Here is a 17,000-nt window from a genome sequence, read left to right as displayed (position 1 = left end):
AAATCTGAGAAACTTATGTCTAAAGCAAGTTGGTGAGGGTAAGTCCAATGTGACTGAGCAATGCAAAAAGAGGCTCAGGGGTTCAAGCATCCTTCCACAGCCTCACCACTGCCCACAGCCTGCCCATGCTCTGCCAGAGCAGAGATTCTGTAGACTGCTCACTTTTGGATGGGCTCAGTTTAGGGAAAAAAACCCCCTTAATTCTAAGCAAATAACAAAAAGAATAACATCCTGAGGATTCTGGAGCAAGATCAGCTCTCAGCTGTCCCAGTTTCCACTGGAGCTGCACAAGGATGGCAGCACATTGCACCCTCTGCTCCCCACAGCCTGGGTGTGTGCAGGACACAAGCACTGGAGACAGCAATGCTCCAGGAGCCAAGAAACCCTGAGGTCCCAAGAGTTACAGGTGCCTTGGGACACCCAGAAGGATCAGCAGCACATGGGACACACTGGGAGGGCAGCTGTGCCCAAGCCCTGCCCGCTGGGGCAGGGGGCCAAGGGCTCTGGTCAGACCCTGCTGCCCCACAGGACCCCTGCTCCCTGCCCTCCCTCTGCTCGCAGGCCAAGGCCCAGTGCAGCCAGACCAAGTGAGTTTGCAAGTCCACCCTAGCAGACTCCAGCCAAGCAAACATGGTACCATACAGTATTCAATAATTTTAAAAGTTAAAATAGTTTATTGCTGTTCTTTGTAGAAATGCACTTAACTTACATTGTCTGTTCTCTTCCTTTATTTGGCTGTTGGATTTATAGGCATAAAAAGGTTACATTTACCCATTTGTTCAGTGACATAACACTTCTGCTCCACTCATGATTCTCTCCTAAGCTTTGCTGGCCAACAGCCCCAAATCTCTTTTACATAAATACTGTAAATGTCTCCATAGGTTGCAGCATTGTAACAAAAGATCTACCAAAGTAGACAAAATGTTCAGTATTCTTGGTTGGTTTTTTGCATTTAAAAATATACCTAAATTTGAGATAATCTTAACAGAGTAACAATTACAATAAGAAAATAGTACAGTGCGTTGACTAAAGGAATATTCTGCTCTCCTTCAAGCCAATATTCCCTTTTGCATGTTGAAGTGATTCAGCAATTACTTAAGAACTTTTACCTACATACAATAATTTAGTAAAATGAGAATTAAACAAGGCAGATACTTACTACTATTCTTCTGTCTGCAATTCACAGCTCATGCGAATAAAATCGCAATAAATATTAAAAAATAGTTTCTTTTTCTTTTTCTTTTTTTTTCTGTAAGGCATCTCTGAGTATTACAAAGTTTTTGTACAACCAAAAAATAAGATTGCTTTTTTCCATGTTCTCCGAGTACCTCTGTACCTCAACAGTAATTAAGAGGATTGCAGGTTTGATGAGGAGGGGAGGGCTGATGGGGTAGGTAAGGATGAGCACAGGTGATGGAAGCAGACTGCAATGTGTGCAAGAATCTGTACTTTTCCTGGGAAACATTTCAGTGACTTCTATAACATCTTCAAGACAATCTCTGTCCAGATTGAAAAAAAAAACAAAACAACCAAAACCAAACAACCCAACAACTTACCAGAAGTCCATTTTCAAGAGCACAGTCGGACTGCAAGGGTTCGCCCTTAACACTATAAATAGCTTAGGTATTGATATGCACCTACATCGAGGGGACTAAGGGGAGGGCTGATTTATTATTTTTTTCCTCTTTTTTTTTGGTTGTTTTTTTTAATTGGGTTTTGTTGTTGTTGTTGATGGTTTTTGTAGTCCTAGTCGTATCCTTCCATTGCAAAAGATTGTCCCAGGTGCGAGGCCGCGGGCAGGGCCCTCACTGCATGCGGTCCGGCTGCAGCTGCTGGGGCTGGTACTGCACGAAGGCGGGGGCTGCGGGGGTGCTGGCGGTCAGGGGGGGCTGCACGGCCCCCGTGTAGCCGTACCCCACGAACCCGGCAGCGGGGGAGGCAGCATAGGGGTACTGGTCGTAGGCAGCTGTGGTGTACTGGGAATAAGCTTGGCTGGCGGCGGTGTAGTCGATGTAGGGAGACGTGATGGACTGCACGGGGGTGGGGATCACCACGCTGGGCTGGATGATAGCTTGGGGGTAAACATAGTGAGGTGCCAGTCTGTGGAGGCAAAGCGAGAGAGTCAGCGAGGGGCTGGGGTCCCTGCAGCCTCCACCTGCCCCTCCTGCCCCCCCAAAAAGTCATGTGCATCAGCCACAAACAGTGCTGCCCGGCAGTGCTGCCCTCCAGTCCGGGGTGCTGCTCGGAGGGGGAGGGAATGAAAAGCAAAACACTCCTAGACTCCAAGGTGGAAGTAGTGCAATGCGAAGCATGGACTGCAAGAACAGACACACACCCTGGTCTCCATCTCTTTTATCTCCAACTATCCAGGCTGCTGGGCTCCCAAAATACCCTCCCTGAATGGCTGCGACGCAGCCCCTGCCTGTCTGGCTCACTGTCCCTCCCGCCTGTCCCTGCCTGCGCTGGCAGCCTTCCATACCCTGCACTGCCCAAACCCAGATGGAGGCTCCTGAGGACCTACAGCCCCTGCAGGACACCTCCCAGCACTCTGCTCATCCCACACAGGCAACATCCCAGCAGGAACAACCACTGTCCCCAGGCACAGCAGAGGGCCTTCCAGGTTGCCAGCTGTTACCAGTTCCTACACATTTGAAGACGATGTTTCCATAACACTGAATGTTTGGGGCAATGCTACAGGGTGTTTGTTGTAAAACACAAGATACTAACTCTGTTTTTCTTCCCCTGAGCAACACTCCTGAGCAGTGACAATGCCAGCAGTCCCTGGCCCAGCAGTGATGTTCCCATGCCCACCAGCTCTTACATCCAGGCTCTGCAGCCACCCAGACCCCAGCCTTTCCTCTGCCCTTTCCAGGCAGGTCCCAAAGCATTGACCAGCTGGTCAGCCTCTGCCCTGAGGTAGCCGTGCTTCTGAGAGGGATTTTACACCACCACAGTCAATTAAAAGTCTATAGACTGAAAGATTCTGGAGATGATTAATACAGGATTGTCCACTGATTTGCTAGAAACTGCTAATGAGGAGGAAAGAAAAAAGCAGGAAAATGAAAGGGCTAAATTTTCCAGAGGTCCCACAAGTCAGGCCTCAAACAAGAGCAGAAACTGTGCAAACCTGAAGGTTTAGGTCCATCCACACAAACCACAAGCCAGAGAAAAATTGGCAATTGCACCTCAACTGCAGAGTGCAAACAGTATCTGCCTGCCCAGCCCTCAGCAGCAGAGAGCCCCACTGTCTGCTGGCTTGAAGATTTGGGACTTGTTTAAGAAACAGGGGGTTGCAGCCTGGCACCAGCAAACAGCATGTGGTTACTGAAAGATCAGAGCCACAGGCACAAAAACATGGAAGCTGTGGGAGAGGTCCCTGTGGCTGGCAGCTTGCTGAACCACGTAAAGCAATAGCCCAAACTGAAAGCCATCATCCAAAGGGCTCATTCCACTCTGCTCCCTAACCCATCTCATTTTGGCAAACAAAAAAACTCGAGGTAAAACTCTGCAAAGAGCTTACACAAATTCAAACATTAGTGGGCTTTGTGTGTGGATGTGTGTGACACATACTTTCAAACACGACCGTTTTCAAAAGCCTCCCACAGGCTTTCCACAGGACACAGGCTTGTATGTGCCTAAACTGCTCTTTATAGCCAAGAGGGTATCTTGCCCACTCACCCATTTGAGCGCCAGGCTGGAAACCCCAGCAGACCCACCACACTGCCCAGCAGCAAGACCCAGTGCTCTGGTGTCTCACAGGGACTCGCAGCCAGGGACTGGACACTTCTGCTGGATGGGTCACTGGCTGAACTCACCTGAGCACCTGTTCTAGGTCTCAGCCACCACCTAAAACATACTGGGGTCCACCTGGGGCTGATCTCAATCTATCCAGCAGTTACAGGGCTGTTCCCATTTGCTTTATGACCGCCAGTGGATAGTTTAACCTGCTCTTCAGACAGGAGAAAGGCTTCTTGCAAACAAATGCTCATCTGAGCTGAGTTTTCTCTCATTGTCCCACTCACATACACACTTTGTTTTTCCTTGAGGCAATTTGCATGACCATAGATTCACAGAATGGTTTGGGTTGCAAGGACCTAGTTCCAACCCTGCTGCATGATGAGAGAATGACTGCTGTCCTCCTGACTCAGCAACACTGCCTCTGAAATCAAAGTCCTCAGATATAACAAGGCCACTCCCAGAGAAGAAGCATCAGGGAGCATGAGGAGGGATGGTGAAGAGCAGCACCTCAACCTTTAGCTGATTAAGTGCAAGACCACTGCCAGAGGCCCGAGCTATCCACAGCGTAGTGCCGGGAGAGGGACACAGCTCTGCAATCCATGAGCTCACTGTACCCAATATCATCACCCTGTGACTAAGAATGAGATGAGGCTGCAGAAATTCACAGTAAAAACTTTTGGTTTAGCTCTGATCTCAGCTGAGGCTGTCACAGCTGGATCAGAGCTAGAGCTTCTACACAAGCTCAGACCAGGAGCTCTTAATGTCACACACTCACATCAGCCATCAGCAGCAGCCACCTCTGCTGAGGAGCTGGGCCCAGGCCAGAGGTTCCTCACACTTGGTCACTGGGGGCTTATTTCACTTTGCTTTAAATAATACAAGTGTGCGATGCTGCTCTCTTGGCCTTCCAGGGTCAGGGGAAAGGCTCTGCAGAGGCACCCCCAAGGACTGACCCAGGTAAGATGAGCAGACCCCACACACACCTCTTGCTCTGCCCCCCTGTCAATCAGCAATTTGGACAACAGCTCACATCCCAAATTGGTGACGGATGCTCTGGCTGCCTGTTACATCTCCCAGCATGCATCCCACTACTGGGCTTCCTGCTACTCCAGGGCTTGATAAAAGTTAAAATCACCCCACAAACACATCAACAACAAAAAACCCCAAATGCACAATCCTCACGCTCCGGACTCACTAAAAAACACCCACCAGCAGGAGCAGAGGAGGGGCCTGCCCTTTGCCTGCCCACAGACATTCATCCTGTGACTGCAAAATGACCAGAACAATGGCCCAAGAGCCCCAAGCAATCCAGCCGGAGCACCATCCTGTTTGAGCAGGTCATCTCCCAATGTCCCTTGCTGCCACCCAACTGCTCCTCGGAGCCAGCACACCCCATGCCAGGGACACAGCCACGTGCAGGGTGCCAGGGCAAGCACACAACCCCAACTTGTCCCCAAGAAGCTCCACATGTCAGCTTGGCCTTCACGTACACTGCTCCTCCATTTCGGCTCCCACGACGTGCTCCAGAGACGGAAAATCCACCACAGCCTGCACTATTTTTTTTTCTCAGCAAGGAAAAATTCCAGCTCTTCAATGTCACTTTGAATAAAAAGCACCATTAGCTAAGAAGACAAGAAGTATTCCTATATTGTTTCCAGAAAAGCATCCCAGCCCGATATATACACAAGTACACATCACACACCATAGTTTACTGCACTAGAAAAAAAAACAAAACAGCAACAAAAAAATCACACTCAGCAACTCCCAGAATCTGCTTCTGTGTAAAAGGGAATGTTCTTTTGGTCTGTGAGGTTTTAGTGAGTTAGCTGGAAATTTCAAGCATGATAGGCAGTTTGGACTTCTGGATTAGGTGGACAGATGGCAACTCATTGATCAAGGCACAACACACAACCCAAGGAAAGTCACTGCTGACTTGCAGCTACAAACAAAACAAAACCAGTGCAGTATGATGAAGTTCTCTACAGGCTACATTGAGCATCACAGAAGGCCTTAAAATGTTTTTCCCCCTTCCATTATTTCTGAAGAAGATATTTCAAGGGGTTAAAAAAGCTCTTTCAGAGTTTGTTCTAAAACTCAAACTCTAATCTGAATTTCTAAAGAATGAGTCACATCTGTGTTTTAAGATGCCTTTCCCTTCTTCCCTGCAGTTTCCCTCCCTCCCCCACAAACAGGCCCTGCCAGCCAGAAGAGAACTTCATCTAGAATACACACAATGTGATTATAAAACATCAACCAAGTGATCAGCCATTGCCACCACACATCAAAGTCATCCCGTGAGCAGCAGTCGTACCAGATGCTCATGGCACTGCAATCAACGGCGGGCAAAGGCCACAAAATGCAACAAGCAGGGTCAAACCTAAGTCTAGAGCCGGCAGCGGCCGCAGGAGGGACTCGGGAGGGCCGTCGGTGCGGGAGGGCAGCCGGGACCGCCAGGCCAGCCCCTGTTCCTAACTAGGTGGGCATGCTGCCACGCTGCCCCAGCAGCCAAAATTGAAAGACACAGAACAAAAGAGATGGTTACAGAGCCTTTGGCAGAGGAGACACAGACTTGGCTTCCGCTTTTGCTGTGCAAAACGCGCAGGACAGAACAAAAACAGTTCGTTTGTGGGGCAGCCCTGGGTGGGGACCTTCAGAGGCATCAGGTGAGGCTCCCAGGACATGCTGCCTGCTGAAAGAGCAGACCTTTTAAAACCTGCCTTCACCCACCACTCCCCACAGTACCAGCTGGGGACAAGCTGCAGGGCAGGGGTGGCTGGTGAGCAGCAGCTGCCCTCAGGGCAGCCAGGATGAAGGGACAAGTCAGACGGCCCTTTCCCACACCACTTCCCAAGCAGCAGAGAGGACAAACAAGCTAAGGAGGCCCTCTCCCTTGTCAGCAGCTCTGGCAGAGCTCATCTCAGAGATACTGTCAGGTTTACACCCAAAATGTGCTTTAGCTGCTTTAATTCTCCTCTGTCCTGCAGGACTTCCTACACATGAGCTGTTAACAGCTCCTGCAAGCTGCATGGCTCTGCAAGAGTGACAGGGCAGGAGCTCCTGAACTCCTTGAGCTCTGCCAGCCACACCAGGAGCTGGTTTTGGTGCTTCTGAAGAGGTGGAAGACAACTGCAACCCACTGTCAAGAGGAACAAGGCAACACACACACTTGGGAACAAGGAGGGGCACAGGCCTGTTGGAAGCCTAAAAGAGATCAGCACACAAATGCCACCACCATGACCAGCCTTTTATTCCTTGAAGAATAAAAGAAACAGAGTCCTTTCTGTCTGCCAGTGAAGGCACAAATTTTGGCATTTGATCCCAGAAATTTGCCCTCCCTTTCCACTAGAGTTGACCAGTTAGCTGCTACAGAGACACCCACACTGCCCCAACACACGATGGCAGGTGGTGCTGGGCTTCACTTGGCAGGTGTCACTGCAGAACGAGCAGAGTGTGGCCACAGCTGGCCATGACAGCAACGTGGTGAAGCAGCACCTCTAACCACAGCCTGGATGACAGATTTTAAGATGTCTTTTCAAGTGGATTAACGAGTGCAGGAGCTCTGAGCAGGAGCTGCTCTGGGAATCACACCCCAGCGACACCAAGAAAAGCAGCAGCAGTCCAGGAGCTCTACACCCATGTTAGCAGTGCCACACACCACCTCAGTGTTGGTGATGCACAGACACATCCTGATCTAACTCATGCCCCAAGAACATCACTCCTGAAGGACACTCCCAAGACAGCAAGCACTCACCTCCTGGAGCCACTTTAAGTAGGGCTGCGTGGAGCTGCGGCAGGCTCGGCACTGCGTATCATACAGGCCCCAGCCACAATGGCAGGCTGTAGAGACATGAGAAATTCAGGCCCCGTTCTCAAATCCAGACATGATGAGAAGGGGCTACAGCCTGGAAGACGTCCAGGTCAGTCCCTGCCTGCCAATGAGGACTCTTGATCAGGGAGGAGATCACATGGAGTTTATCCACCAACAATCTAGTGCAGATCAAGACACTCACTGTTCCCTAACCACTCCACCATCCATCAGATTTCACTGACATGGACTGGGCTTCAACCACTGACACGACAAACTTCTGAATCCTGAAATGTCCCTACTGAAGCTGATTGTTACATGCATTGAAAATGTCAATGGCTTCTGCCTCACCAGCCCAGCTCAAAGGAACACAAGGATGAACTCTGCAGCTCTACAGTATTTATCCTTACTTTGTCAGGACACAAACACAAAATAACAAACCAAGCAACCCAATTTCTGCTCATCTTGTAACTAATTTGTCTGTCTTCTACTTACCCTCCTCTGGCCCTCTGGGAATACTTAGTCTGTGCAAAGAGGTACACAACTGGCTTCCCTGCTTCCCACATGGGTGGCAATCACCAAGAAACAACCTGCCACAACAAATTGTCCCAAGCTGGAATAAGTACAAGAGAGAAAATGACTGTATTACAGGACTCCGTAATAACTTCTGCTGATTGCTAAGCCTACCAAAACCATTTATCCATGAACACAAATGCAAACTGAAAGAGTACAAGGGCAACCCATTATTTCGATTTATTTTCATTTTAGCAGAAGAGTGAAAATTTGAGGAACCAAAGGCACTAGGGTAGCTGGGAACCTATTACAGATCAGCAAGGTCCTCATTTTACAGTGTTAGCACATCTTGACTTCATGGTGCAACAAACTTGAGGCCCATAGAGGAGGAAGGTGGAACCCACAGAAACAAGTTAAAAGAAATGCCATCTACACCTTCCCTCATAGCCAGTGGTGGGGTGGGGGGGGGAAATCAAATTCAAAAAACAGATTGCAGACCAAAGATCTCCCAAATATCTAATCCTTTTTCTCATCTTAACCAAGAGTTTGAGATGATTATGCTGAGTTCTGCCCTAAGTTAGCCAGATTCAACAATTTACAGTTTTATCCTCTGCATCTTGCTTCCCCACACCCAAAGGAAAAAGAAAAAAAAAATAATAGTAATACCAAACAAAGGCATGTTTGGCCAGACCAAAAATAGTTTTGGAGAAGCAGGCTGAAAAACGCTCAGGTAGCAGGTGATAACATCTGCCTGAAACATGAACCATCTGGCACCAAGGAAAAAGCCACATGGAAGTTTATCCACAAGCAGTCAGCTTATCCAGAGAAGGAAAAACCCTCCCCTTCCAAGTTATCAGCACAGCCAAAACAGAAATGAACTGAGAGAAGAAACAGAAAATGCTTCACACCACTGAGCATTAGTGTGAGGAACCCAGGAGGACGCTAGATTCATTCTGTCCACACAGGAGGAAAACCAGAGGTTCTGACAGATTAACCCAGGCAGCCCCAGGAATTCTGCCTTTAACTAAGCTTTCCAATTTTCTTCTGCAACTTGATGAAAACCAAAGGCTGCAGAAACATCTCTAAAGTCTTCTCAAGTACCTGACACATTTTGGCATAATATAGATGTTAAATTGACTACATTCAACTGATTCAGTTTTTAAACATTCTTTCTTTACGTATTGTCTCTTTCACTGACTATTAAAACCATCCACACATTTTTTTTATCAACATCTATGCATGAAACAGTTTGAGTATTCTGAGACTTTAGCTATGGAAGAAGCAATGAAATAATTTTTGAGAAAAGGAAATTGACACTGATAAATCAAGTAATTTTTCAACCAAGAAATAAACAACATTTCAAGAATTTCAGTGATCTCTGATGCCAGTTGTGCCTTTGCTCATCTACAGCATCTAAGACACCTCTTCACAGCTTCCTGCAAGCTAGGATCATGGAAGGAGCTGGGAGCTTGCCCCCCTCCATGGCTTTCCCAGCCTCACAGGCTGGCCAGAGCAGAGCCTGCAGTAGCTCAGCTATGGCACAGGAGAGCTGAAATGCTCAAAGCTGGCAACAGGGACACTGCAGGGGACAGCACAATCCTGTTTACTGGATTTAGAGACCAATAAATAGGAGATTCAGTTTTAACTCTGAGGTCCACAACTTTTCATCTTTTGTGATCATAGAGTATATTTAGCTCTGGTATGTAGTTTGCTACCATCTGTGGGGAACAAGTTCTTCGTGTAAGTCATATTTAGAAGTGACCCAGTGTCCTTGCTACCAAATTATCAGCACAACAACTGTTTAGTTCCCTCACTGGCATCCTGAGCACAGAGGCAGGCCAGTCAGAGCTGCATTTATCATTTGAATTACTGGGTATGTGTTTAATACTACAGAGTTAGGGACCAGCATGTCAACAGCTGCACGAGGCAAGACGAGATGAAGTACAAGATAGACTGCTCTGAAAATTCAGACACGTGCATCAAGCTGCTGCGTTGGGACTAAGGGGCACCAGCCTGGGCAGAATAGGAGAATTTTGCATCTGCCACTCCCCATCCCCTGCAACAAGGGAAAATGACTTAGGTCTCTGCTGCTCGGGTGGCTGCTCTCACACTGACGAGGATGAAAAGCAAAGCCACCGAAGGCAATGGAATCACCCAGAGAAGATGGCCCAACTTGAGACATGTGCTGTAAAGACAAAACTAGAGCCAGCTCAGCCTGGCTCCCCATCACACACAGGCCTGTGCCCTGACAGTACTGAACTGGCACGTGGCACCCTTCACTGTCCCTAATGCTGCCTTGAGCTTGGCACACCATTTATGTAGCCGAGTGTAAGGTCAGTACAGCAGACTGTGCTCTCCTTTTGTCTTGTTCTACTGACCTATACTAGATGCAGGACAAGAGCAAATTGGAGCAAATTGCGACCAAAACTAAACAAATTGTATACTAAGCCCTTGGGTCTGATACCAGCATTTGCCACCTTGAAGCAGATGCTCAAGAAAACTCAAAGCCATTTGATCTGCTTATAAAAACATGTCCACTCTTAAAAAAGAAAGGAGAAAAAAAAAAGAAGAAGAGTTCTTTCTGCCTGGCAAGCATTTGGTATGAATAGCAGCCCCCGTGCCTGAGAACTAGCAGCTGAAGCCATTTGGAAAATGGATTTGAATGTTTCTTAGGAAATCCCCCCCAAAAAAGCTTTCATGTTATTGGCACACGACAAGCAACAGGTGCCGGGTGTGCCATCCCCAGGGGAGCAGCCCGGGCTCCTGCACGGGCCAGCTCTGGGTACGGGCTGCAGTAGGAAGCAGGGCACGGGGGGTGGCAGCTGACAGGCTGAGCAGAGCGAGGCCGGGCGCGTGGCTTCATCAGCATAACCACAGAGAAGATGAAAGTTTGTTTCCTTTTATTTTTAACCCCATAGACAAGTTTTAAGGATAAACAGCTGCGAGGGAGGGTGGGCTGACACAAAGAGGGACTTTCTTTGCTTCCCAACTGCGGCAGCATCAACACATGAAATTTCAAATTTAAAGTTACTTAACTCCTTGCAATGCTGCCTGAGAACAAGTGTGGGGCAGAGTCAGGGGGTCACCAAAATAAGCAGCTACACAAGGATGGGCAGCAGGTCTCTGAAGCAGCAACATCAAATATGCAGCTATGGAAAAAGCTGGATCCTGCTGCAAGAGACAGCTGTATGTTTCCAAGAGCTCAGTCACTTAGTCACTGGTAGATCTCCCACACAGATAGCTCCTTTGCTGAGGCACAGCCACAGGAATGCATCTGCCATACACTGCTTGTGTACAAACCAGCAAGCACTGCTGCAAAGGGAAGAACCAGGGAATCCCTCTTCCCTGAACAAACCCAAACCTATCTCAAGCAAAGGTGTCCCTGAGGACCGGACCAAGGGCAAAATCAAGAAGCTCTGCCACATCACCATGTACTCCTGGTCAAGCAGTCTACACAGCTGCTCCTAGAAGGATCCAAGAAGTTTCATACATTTCTCAAAATTTCTTAAGAAGGACACTGGTGCAGTAAGAGACAGCTCCATTTGGATGGAGAGGGTTTCCCACCCCTCTGATCACATAAGCCCAGCTCTGTGCTGGCCAGTAGCTGCTGGGACACAGTGCATTGCCAGCTGCCTCCAAGCAAAGTGTGGTCTGTAAGCTCCAGGTTAAGCCCCCAGGCCTAAAGCTGCTTCCCTAAACTCAGAAGCCAGATCGCAGAGTCACCCTGACACAGACACATCCTCTGCCTCGCGTTACTGGTAAGATCTCCGGTTATGACAATCTAGAGACTACTTTTCAAAGAGGATTTACTGCCGACTCCGTGCTGTCTGCTGTGCTAGTGCCTCCCCTGCCAGGACAGCAGGAGGAAGGAGATAGGCCCTTCATGGTTTCTCTTTCTGTTCCGCATACCCCAGGCAATATTTACAGCTGCATTTGGGTGCCTGGGGCAGGGAAGCCTTAAGTTTATAAATAATCCTCACTGATGTTTGGGTAATTTTCATAGTTTCCATTCATTTTAGGTTTCACCAAAACCTGCATTTTGTGGCTTGATAGCTGAAGCATGACTGGCTTTCTTTTATTGAAGTGCCTAGCAGTTAATTAGTTGTTCATTCATTTCTTCCTTGCCAAGTTCAGCTTGCACACCTCATACCCCATGTCCCACAATTATCTTTTGGAAACCACACATCAGCCCCTGGACATAAACACTTCACAGAGGCAGGAGCTGCCTGAGGGAGAACCGGGCAACATCTTAACAGTGTGGGCAACACAGATGAGCCACTGAGCTTCATCCGGGGAAGGTCAGGATCCACCCCACACAGTGCAGAGTAAATGGACAACAGGAACTTGATGAAGCTTCCAAAGAGAGGCAGAACCTGATAAACTCCTCATCCACCCTGAAATCCCACAGAGGGCCAAGAAAATTGTGGGTTCAAGGGAATGCACTGAGTGGAGCCTGGCAGGCTCCTAATTTAGTTGGTCTACTGACAAGACAAAGGGGGAACCAGCAGCCAAGCTCCATTGCTTGACTGAGCACCTGATGCCTTGCTCAGAAGCCACAATACAGCTCCAGTCATGGTGCTCAGGTAAATGGCTCCACATGTTGCCAAAGCCACATTTTCAGTGATTCTGTTCCAGGAATGACTGACTGCAACTAAATTCTTGTTTATTGATGCTTGCAAATAATGATATATAATCCCCTTCCTCCAATCTTCCAGTCTCCTGGTTCTTGTCTCTTGGCAACTGATAAATAATTTATAGTGCTGTATGTGCTAAGTGTAGCCCTGCCGGCTCAGTGATGAAACCAATGCCTAAGAACTGGAACAGTAACTGCCTAGATCACAAGGAACATGTAGTCAGTTGATCCCACACTCCTCTGTGTGTGTGAAACTAAAAGCAAACTGTTCAAAAACTACATTTTCCAGACCTGCAGATGCTGGGTAGGAACAGCACCCACAGGAGCAGCAGATTATCTGCGAGAGGAATGGGCGTGTGCCAGCACTCCTGCCAACACCAGGAGTTTAACGTGCTTCACCATTTTGCTCTTTCTGTCAAGCACATGAGGAAGAACTAGTAACAAGCTGGTTTTATAGTCACCTTCTCTTGTGCACTCCTGTCCAACTTGGAAAGCCTCTGGGGTTCCCATCTCAAAGGTACTGCTGCTTCCTACTTTGGGAGGCTAGGAAAACTATGGCTCCCATGGAAGGAGAGCTATTAAAAAGCAACATCTTGTCAACACAGACTACTGCAGCTCTTCCACACATTAAAAAAAAAGTACAAAATACCAAAAAAAACCCCAACAACAAACAACAAAACAGGCTCTTAATTTCATGACAGATGTTCTTTGAGTATTTCCAACAGAGCCGTACCCACTTACAAAAACTGGCATGTTTGAACCCTACACAACATACGTACACTGGGTGTGCACTATTGTGGCAACACAGTTTCTTACATCCATAAACTCATTGGAATGAGGTTACCCAGGCAGCTGGCAACTGCAGCCATGAGGGCAGAGGAGTGAAAGTTTCTGGTTTGTTGTTAGCAGATTTTTTTTTCATTTAAAAAAAAAAAAAAACAGCACCAAAAAAAAGAAAAAGAAAAAAAAAAGAAAAAAAAAAAGAAAAAACCCAAAAAACACAAGCAGGGAGCAGGGAAGGGATGAAGTATTTCTGTTGACAAAGGCCAAAATCCCACCTATTTATATTAGAACCACACAAAAACCACAACAGAGCAGTGCTCAAAAGCTTTTTTAAAAAAATGCACCTACTTTCTTAAAGCTCTTAGAAAATAATAATAAAAAACCCTATCAATATTCAGTTTCTGAAATGGTGTAAAAAAAAAAAGAACTGCATCAATCATTAAACAGTTAAATGAAGGCAGTATGACAGTCGCTATTGTTCTCATGAAGCACACTTGTCTTTTGCCGAGCAGCTGCCAGATCCTATTAGATGTATAAAAAGAGGACTTTTCTAACCAAGCAGGGATGGTATAAGCTATTGAAAACAGCAGACAAAAGCCCACTTTTGCAGACTATTCAAGCCTTGTATAACATCTGTCCAAAATCAATTTTTGACCTAATGTTACTTTCATTAAGTAACAGACTTTGCTTCCAATGCAATTTGTTTTCTAGGATAAAACTGTATCCTAAGTGTTATTACGTGGGAAACTGCACAGAGGAAGCAGAAGATCTTATCTGAGAAACATGAGAACTGAATTTGCTTAATTGCTTTGACACCTTGAGTATTATAATAGAGAAACTATTTTCCATTTATTTGAATTCTTGTGAATTCTTAAAGTTGGCAAAGCAGCAAGTACTGCATTGGGTTTATTATAACTAAGATTTACTGAGGATAAAGGAGGATCTTTGGGAATTACATTAAAGCTGACAAATGCACAAAACTTCTGAAATCTTCACGAGAAATAAAGTACTCTGAACATTAACAACAGCTGTTGAAACTGCCCACTCTTGACAACTAAGGCTTTTTTTCCACACATTTTAAATAATGAGGAAGTTGATTCAAAAATTCAATTTCAAACAGACTGTTAAGAAATGTTTCCACTTACCCAAAGGGTCTCTGAATGAAGGCTGGATGTAGCTGCTGCACACCTATGGTAAAACCTAAAAAATAGTTGAGAAAAAAAAAATATTAATGAATGGCATCCATTGTAACATTGGATTGATAATACAGATGCACAATTACACCTCAGACCACATGCATTTTATCTGCCATGCACGTGAGCAAATTCAGAGCATCATTATAAGCAAGTTAATTTTAATAAGCATATGTGATACACACCAGGACCAGATGGGAATTCAGATTGAAGAGCAGTGTGAGAGTGCTGTTACTCAACAGACAATGGGGTATAAGGCCTTATTTTACACGTTGTGTACTGTGGTCATTAAACCAAAGGGCAGAATGAGGGAACGGATCTTACTGTTAACACCGATGTAACGGAGAGGATAACAGGAAAACAGATTAGCCATGGAAGAAAACAGCTTTAACTCAGCTACATAAGCTTAGGTGCACAACACTGGTGTAACAGGTACAAGTAAGAAAACACAGAGGAGAAGTAACTGCACCTCAACATCCTCAGTCAACAATCAAAACTATGAGGGACACATCATCAGATCAGATGCATCCAGCTTAGGTAATTTGTTTCCTTGTCTTACAAGTTATTCTAATAGACTAAGACAGGATCTCCTTCATGCCTCACCAGTTTGAATACTCCTTGGTTTTGCTCCCAAATATGCCAGGTTCACATTTGCTTTCCTGCCGTCAATGATGGGGTTTGGGTCTTTGCATGCTCTTTCAGCTGCAGCTCTGTCTGCCATGGTCACCTGGAATTAAGCACAGCCTTGTTTGTAGCAACAGCACTTTGTAAACACTACAGCAACAGGCACTAAGTGGAGTTTATTTATTGTTCTATTTTGAATCGGGAGCTGAACTCTGCTCCACGCAGCCTCCTTTGAATAGCAAGATGGGAAGGGCTCCTGGGGACCTAATAGAAAAGAGGGCTCCCCTTCGCCAAGCTGCCCCGCTGGGCTTGCGCCAGCTGTTTTCCCCTGCCTTTCAACCCCCTCCCCCGTGCTTTTTTAAGAAGTCGGTGAGGCCAGTCCCAAAACTCCGGCCAGCAGAGCCAGCCCAGGGGGTCTGGCAGGCGAGGGCCCGCGCTCCACAAACATACGCGATGGTGGGACCGTGGGCAGCACATCCCGCAAAGAAACAAGACCGCGGAACCGGGAGAAGGAGATGCCGAAAGGAACGGCAGGACGCCGGCCGGCACGGGGGGCTGTTCCTCTCGCCTTTGTCCTGGCCGAGCCTCCCCCGCTCCCCCGGGCACAGCAGCGACGGGACGGGCAGCACCGGGGCTCCACCAGCGGGGGTCCGCCGGCCCGGGGGCACCGCTGCCAGACCCCTTCCCCCTTCAGCCCCGCAGCCCGTCACCGCGGCGCCCGGCCGGTGGGGAAGCGGCGCGGGGGGACACGGAGCGGTACTTACAAAGCCGTATCCTCGGGATTTGCCGGTCTGCCGGTCGGTGATCACCACCGCCTCCTCGATGTCCCCGAAGACCTCGAAGTACTTCCTGAGGGAGGAGTCGGTGGTGTGGTAGGGCAGCCCCCCGACGAAGATCTTGGTGAAGGTGGTGTCCTTCTGCACGGTGTGCATGGTGCCGGGCGCGGCCGGCCCCAGCCGGCATCCACCCCGCGCCGCGCGGGAGGCGAGAGAAGAGACCCCCCCGCTCCGAGCCCCCGCGGCGGCCGAAGGGAGCGGAGCGGCGGCTGGTCCCGGGGCCCTACAGCCGGCTCATGGCCGCGCTTTGTCCCGGGAGCGCGGGCGGCGCCGCGCCCTCCCGCCGGTGCCGGTGAGTAGCGGCCCCCGCCGCCGCCGCCGCCTTTGTAGGGCCGCGCCCGCCCCGCCCCGCCCCGCCCCCCGCGCAGGGGCGCTCGGGGCGCGTAGTCCCCGCACCGGTCCCCGCACCAGTCCCCGCCCGGCACCGCCGAGCCCGCCCGGCACCGTGTCCCTCCCGTGGGATGCCCAGCCCGGCGGTCACTGCCCGCCCCCCCCCACCCCGCGGGCGCTGCTGGCGGCCCCGCAAACGGAGCTGCCTGGAATCGCGGCAGCCTTGCCCTTCTCTGCCCCCCTCCCTTGCTCCTGCAGACCCCCGGGGAGCCGGGGGCTCCCGCCGCCAGCCCCTCGGTCTGAGCCTGGCCCAGACTACACGTCCCGGCGGCTCCCGGGGAGCAGCTGGAAACCCCGCGGGCGCGGGGGGAGGCGCGGGGGCTGCTCCTGCGGGAGCCCGCCAAAGAAAACCGCCTCGAAAGAGGGTTGTTTGCATCCCCTCCCTTCCCTCTTCTCAGTTGCACAATCATCTCAACTGCAAGTGTTTAATCCCTGGCAGGTTCGGACACAGGGACAAAGCCATCAAGCAGCGTGCCAGCCTTTGT

The 17,000-nt window shown here is 48.9% G+C and overlaps 1 protein-coding gene across 1 annotated transcript; it reads right to left on the bottom strand.

Moving 5' to 3' along the window:
- Positions 1 to 651: 651 nt before the first annotated feature.
- On the bottom strand, positions 652 to 16,432 carry RBM38 (RNA binding motif protein 38). The gene is made up of 4 exons (XM_051633123.1): positions 16,054 to 16,432; positions 15,269 to 15,392; positions 14,618 to 14,672; positions 652 to 2,100 (listed from the first exon to the last, which is right to left on the bottom strand). The coding sequence occupies exons 1-4, from the start codon at positions 16,219 to 16,221 to the stop codon at positions 1,806 to 1,808; spliced, it is 642 nt and encodes a 213-aa protein (XP_051489083.1). The 5' UTR covers positions 16,222 to 16,432; the 3' UTR covers positions 652 to 1,805.
- Between the last annotated feature and the right edge of the window lie 568 nt (positions 16,433 to 17,000).

This window comes from Apus apus, chromosome 15, assembly GCF_020740795.1.
Source record: "Apus apus isolate bApuApu2 chromosome 15, bApuApu2.pri.cur, whole genome shotgun sequence".
Lineage (NCBI taxonomy): Eukaryota > Metazoa > Chordata > Aves > Apodiformes > Apodidae > Apus > Apus apus.
This window is presented reverse-complemented; position numbering and strand designations above follow the sequence as displayed.

Coding starts and splice junctions, on each gene's coding strand:
- RBM38 (XM_051633123.1), bottom strand. CDS start 16,221: ATGCACACCGTGCAGAAGGACACCACCTTCACCAAGATCTTCGTCGGG. Junction 15,393..16,053: donor AATCCCGAGGATACGGCTTT/GTAAGTACCGCT, acceptor GCTTAATTCCAG/GTGACCATGGCAGACAGAGC. Junction 2,101..14,617: donor TTCATTCAGAGACCCTTTGG/GTAAGTGGAAAC, acceptor TTGCCTCCACAG/ACTGGCACCTCACTATGTTT.